This window comes from Eimeria necatrix, genomic scaffold, assembly GCF_000499385.1.
Source record: "Eimeria necatrix Houghton genomic scaffold, Enh_scaff17, whole genome shotgun sequence".
NCBI classification, from domain to species: Eukaryota; Apicomplexa; class Conoidasida; order Eucoccidiorida; family Eimeriidae; genus Eimeria; species Eimeria necatrix.
In genome coordinates this window covers 6,762-11,626 of record NW_013655030.1, presented here as the reverse complement: position 1 = coordinate 11,626, position 4,865 = coordinate 6,762, and the positions used below count along the sequence as shown (strand labels likewise).

Genomic DNA, 4,865 nt, shown 5'->3' with positions numbered 1-4,865 from the left:
CTGCTGCTGCAGCAGCAGCGCGAGCGGCTCGAGCAGCAGCAGGCGCTGCTGCAGCAGCAGCTGCAGCAGCAAGCTGCTGCTGCTGCAGCAGCCAGCCGCTGCTGCTGCTGCTGCGGCGGAGTCCTCGAAAGAAGCAAACACTGCCGCTCCTGCAACAAATGCGTGGATGTCTTTGACCACCACTGTGTCTGGATCAACAACTGCGTCGGCAAGGCCAACTACAGGCAAAACTGCTGCTGCTGCTGCTGCTGCTGCTGCTGCTGCTGCTGCGCTGCTGCTGCTGCTGCTGCTGCTGCTGGGGTCGTTTTTGTTGCTGCTGTTTTGGTGGCGCTGCTGTTTTGGTCTTGTTGTTTTTTTGCTGCTTTTGTTGCTCGTGTTGTTTTTGTTGCTTTTGCTTCTGGTGTTTTTGCTGCTGCTGCTGCTGCGCTGCTGCTGCTGCTGCGCTGCTGCTGCTGCTGCGCTGCTGCTGCTGCTGCTGTTGCTGTTGTCCTTGGTTTTGTCGATGTTCCTGCTGCTGCTCGTGGCTTGCTGTTGCTGCGCACGGTTTGCTGCTGCTGATGGTTTCCTGCTGCTCTTTTGCTGCTGCTGTAGCTGGTGGGCGTCTGCTGCTGCTGCTGCTGCTGCTGCGGCTGCTGCTGCTGCGGCTGCTCCTCGTGCGGGCGTTATCTTTTTTGCTGCTGGTTGCTTTTGCGAGGAGCTTGTTGCTGCTGCTGCTGCCGTTGCTGTTTATGCTGCTGCTGTATTTGCTGCTGCTGCTGGCGCTGCAGCGGATAAATCATCAATGAGCACATTGCTGCTGCTGCTGCTGCTGCTGCTGCTGCTGCTGCAGGGCGTTTGTGGGCATGTTGTTTGCTGCTGCTGCAACTGTGCTGCTGCTGGTGGCGATGCCTCTTTACCAAATTATTGCTGAAGCTGTCAGCGGCAGCTGCCGAGAAAACTGGAAGCAAGTGAGCTGCTGCAGCACACACACACAGCTAGCTAGCTAGCTAGCTAGCTAGCCGGCTAGCTGGCTAGCTAGTTAGCTAGCTGGCTAGCTAGCTAGCTAGCTAGCCGGCTAGCTAGTGAGCTGGCTGGCTAGCTGGCTAGCTGGCTAGCTAGCCAGCGAATTAAGCTGGATAGTGAGCAGCGTGAATAGCTATCTAGCTGGCTAGCTGTTTAGGCAGCTAGCCAACTAGCTAGCTAGCTAGCTGGCTAGCTGCTGCTGTTCTCCGTGAAGTTGATTTATATATTTGTCCATTTTTAAAATGTTTGCTGCACTGTTTATTTGGCAGCAAAAGAATTGGCTTCCTCTTTTGTGCCGGACTTGAAGTGCTCCGCCGCTGCGCCTGTTGCTGCTGCTGCTGCAGCAGCAGCAGCAGCAGCTGCTGCTGCTGCATGTGTGTCTTTGCTGCGGCTTTTATTCAATTGAAGCAAACAAATTGCATTAAATTAAACTAATTAACTTAGTCGAATTAATTAAATTAATTGATTGACTTGCTGCAAACGCTGGTAGCTGCGTGTGCTGCTGCTGCTGCTGCTGCTGCTGCTGCTGCTGCTGCTGCTGCTGCTGCTGCTGCTGCTGCTGCTGGCTTAGGTCTATGGGGGCTACAATGCTGTGGTGTTTTATTTTGCTGCTGCTGTTCCAATTGCTTTAAATGCCCCCGTTTTGGGCCTCGTGCTGCAGCTGCTGCTGCTGCACCTTTATTTGCTGCGGCACCACATGACTACTTTCGACTACATCACCATGCGCGTCGAGGAGGAGGTTAGCTGCTGCTGCTGCTGCTGCTGCTGCTGCTGCTGCTGCTGCTGCTCTCGCTGCTGCTGCTGCTGCTGCTCCGGCTGCTGCTGATGATCTAGGGCCACAGCTGGTCGCGATCTGCTGCAGCAGCAGCTGCTGCTGCTGCTGCTGCTGCTGTTTTCGCTGCTGGCGAAGAAGTGCTGCTGTTTGCTTCTCCCTTTGCCTCTCCCCTTGCTGCTGCTGCTGCTGCTTCTTTTGCTGTCGCTCTTGCTGCTGCTGCTGCTGCTCCTTTCAATGTCGCTCTTGCTGCTGCTGCTGCTGCTCCTTTCACTGTCGCTCTTGCTGCTGCTGCTGCTCCTTTCACTGTCGCTCTTGCTGCTGCTGCTACTGCTTTTTCTGTTTCTGCCGCTTTTGCTTTTGCTGCTGCTGCCGCTTTTTGTTTTGCTTTCGTTGCTGCTGCTGTTTCTTTTGCTGCTGCTGCTGCTGCTGGCTCCCTTACCGTTGCTGCTTCGCGTTTTCTTCCGCTGCTGCTGCTGCTAAAGTTGTACGGAACAAGGGAGCCTGCTGCTGTTGCTGCTGCTGCTGCTGCTGCTGCTGCTGCTGCTGCTGCTGCTGCTTGCTGCTGCTCCCAGGTCGAACGAAGAAGCCCCTCAACAAAACACCGGCCCTGCGTGGAGTGGATTGTCATAGACAAGAAGTACAAACCCTAAACCCTAAACCCTAAACCCTAAACCCTAAGGGTTTTCTAGTAAAAATGCATTCATATGCATAAACTGTTCAAGGGTTTATTATTATTATTGTTTATTATTATTGTTATTATTTATTGTTGTTTTTTATTATTATTCTTCATTATTTATCATTGTTACTATTATCATTATTATTGTTTTTAATTATTCTTAGCAGCAGCAGCAGCAGCAGCAGCAGCAGCAGCAGCGTTAGTGCTGCACAAATGAAGATCCCGAGGATTTTTGCGACCGCCTTTATTTGCTGCTGCAGCTGAAGTGTTTTTTCCATTTTTCATTTTCTAAGTTATATTTATTTGATTTGATTTTAATTGTTTTTCATTATTTTGCTTTTTGCTGCTGCTGCTGCTGCTGCTGCTGCTGCTGCTGCTGCTCAGGCGACTGCGCCGGGCGCGCCGCAAAGGGAGGGGTGCTGCTGCTGACGTCAGCCAGTGCGGCTCTGTTCAGCAGGTTTGCTGCTGCTGCTGCTGCTGCTGTTCTTGTTGCTGCTGCTCTCGTTGCTGCTGCTGCTGCTGCTGCTGCTGTTCTTGTTGCTGCTGTTCTTGTTGCTGCTGCTGCTGCTCTTGTTGCTGCTGCTGCTCCTCTGCATTTTCCTCTCCATTTTTTATTTGCTTCCTACTCCCCTCCTACGCGTTTTGCTGCTGCAGCTGCAGCAGCAGCAGCAGCAGCAGCAGCAGCAGCAGAGAAGCGACAGGCTTGCTGGCCGTTCTTTGCCCTTCTCTGCATGCGTTTCTGCTATCTGATTTACTTGTTAATGAATTTATTTATTTATTTATTTATTTATTTATTTATTTTATTTTTATTTATTTAATTTGTTTTATTATCTTTTTAATCTTTTTTATTTGCTGCTGCTTGTCTTGTGTCTCTGTGGTGCAGCTGTCTTCTGTTGAGTTGCTGACGCCCAAAGCAAACGAGCAGCAAGAGGTGATCTTTTGCTGCTGCTGTTGCTGCTGCTGCTGCTGTAGTTTTTGCTGCTGCTGCTGCTGCAGTTTTTGCTGCTGCTGCTGCTGCAGTTGTTGCTGCTGCAGCTGCTGCTGCAGCTGCTGCTGCTGCAGCTGACTGAGTCTCTGTGTTCTTTTTTTGCAGGCTTTAAAAACGAATGACCAGCCAATCGACACCAACGAGCAGCAGCAGCAGCAGCAGCAGCAGCAGCAGCAGCAGCAAGGTGAACCTAGGGAAGCAGCAGTGCATGCAGTGTAGTTTAGAAGAGCAAGCATTTTGGCGCGTCAGCAGCAGCTGCTGCTGCTGCTGCTGTAGCAGCTGCAGCAGCTGCTGCTGCAGCTCCACCAGCAGGTTTTGCTGTTGCTGCTGCACTTGATGCAGCAGCTCTTGCTGCTTCTGCAGAAGCAGGCGCTGCTGTTTCAGCTGTTTCTTGCAGCAATTGTCACTTAAACAGCAGCAGCAGCAGCAGCAGCAGCAGCAGCAGCAGCAGCAGCAGCAGCAGCGGCGAGTGTCGCTGCCACCTTGTTTTCATATGTCTTTGTTACTTTCTTGACAGATTTTTGAAGTTTGGTTTGGCTGCAAGCTGGCGATCTGCTGCTGCTGCTGCTGCTGCTGTTGCTGCTGCTGCGGCTGTTGCTGCTGTTGCTGCTGCTGCGGCTGTTGCTGCTGTTGCTGCTGCTGCTGCTGCGGCTGTTGCTGCTGTTGCTGCTGCTGCGGCTGTTGCTGCTGCTGCTGCTGCTGCTGCTGCGGCTGTTGCTGCTGCTGCTGCACTCCCTCCCTAATCATAAAATAAATATTTAATTGTTGGCCGATGCAGCTCCAGAAAAGAAATAAAAAGTAATTGAATCAAAAATTAAAGAAATAAAATAAATAATTAAATAATTAAAAGTAATTAATTAAATAATAATCAAATAATCAAAGTTAGCCAGACAGCAGCAAATCTCCAAAGCATTTCTTTTAAAAATAAAAATGGAAATTTAAATAATTTGCAAAGTTCATAAAATGGATATTTATTTTTGAATTATTAATTGCATTTGTTTTGTTTGTAAACAAGTAAATATTATTTATTTGTTTATAAACAAATAAACGTCTTTGTTTAAATCATTTTAAAAGAACATTTTTGCAAATATTCTTTTAAAATGATTTAAATGAACTTTAAATGAAATTAAATTCGAAAACGATTTATAACAACGAGCAGAGAGCTGTACATACACCCGGGAGTTCCGCCAGTGGTCACTCTGGCGTTTTGTTTCTTTTTTCTTCTTTTTGCCACTTAAATGAAAAATTAAAAGTTTAAAATTAATTAAATTTAATTTTTAAAACAATTTAAAATGTTTATTTCACTTTTAGAAAGAATTTCCAGCCAAAAGAAACTTCTTTCCCGCCAGCGCTGGCCTGCCGGGGCAAGACAGCCTGGGGGGAAAGGAGAAATAAAAGAAATATAAATAATAAAATTAAAATAA

The 4,865-nt window shown here is 48.5% G+C and overlaps 3 protein-coding genes across 3 annotated transcripts in view; 1 reads left to right on the top strand and 2 right to left on the bottom strand.

Moving 5' to 3' along the window:
• The window catches only part of ENH_00022520 (zinc finger DHHC domain-containing protein, putative), a gene marked incomplete at both ends in the record, with an annotated part of 1,887 nt that extends 1,102 nt beyond the window's left edge, over nt 1–785 (top strand). Inside the window, one exon of the mRNA XM_013584542.1 lies at nt 768–785. Coding sequence (XP_013439996.1) covers nt 768–785 — 18 coding nt within the window. The remainder of the gene's footprint in view (nt 1–767) is intronic.
• Nucleotides 786–1,832: 1,047 nt separating this feature from the next.
• ENH_00022510 (hypothetical protein) lies at nt 1,833–2,405 on the bottom strand (the record flags this gene model as incomplete). The annotated part of the gene is made up of 1 exon (XM_013584541.1): nt 1,833–2,405. The coding sequence occupies one exon, from the start codon at nt 2,403–2,405 to the stop codon at nt 1,833–1,835; it is 573 nt and encodes a 190-aa protein (XP_013439995.1).
• A 498-nt stretch (nt 2,406–2,903) lies between these two features.
• Nucleotides 2,904–4,188, bottom strand: ENH_00022500 (hypothetical protein; the record flags this gene model as incomplete). Its single annotated transcript, XM_013584540.1, has 2 exons — nt 2,904–3,043; nt 3,948–4,188. The coding sequence occupies 2 exons, from the start codon at nt 4,186–4,188 to the stop codon at nt 2,904–2,906; spliced, it is 381 nt and encodes a 126-aa protein (XP_013439994.1).
• Nucleotides 4,189–4,865: the final 677 nt, after the last annotated feature.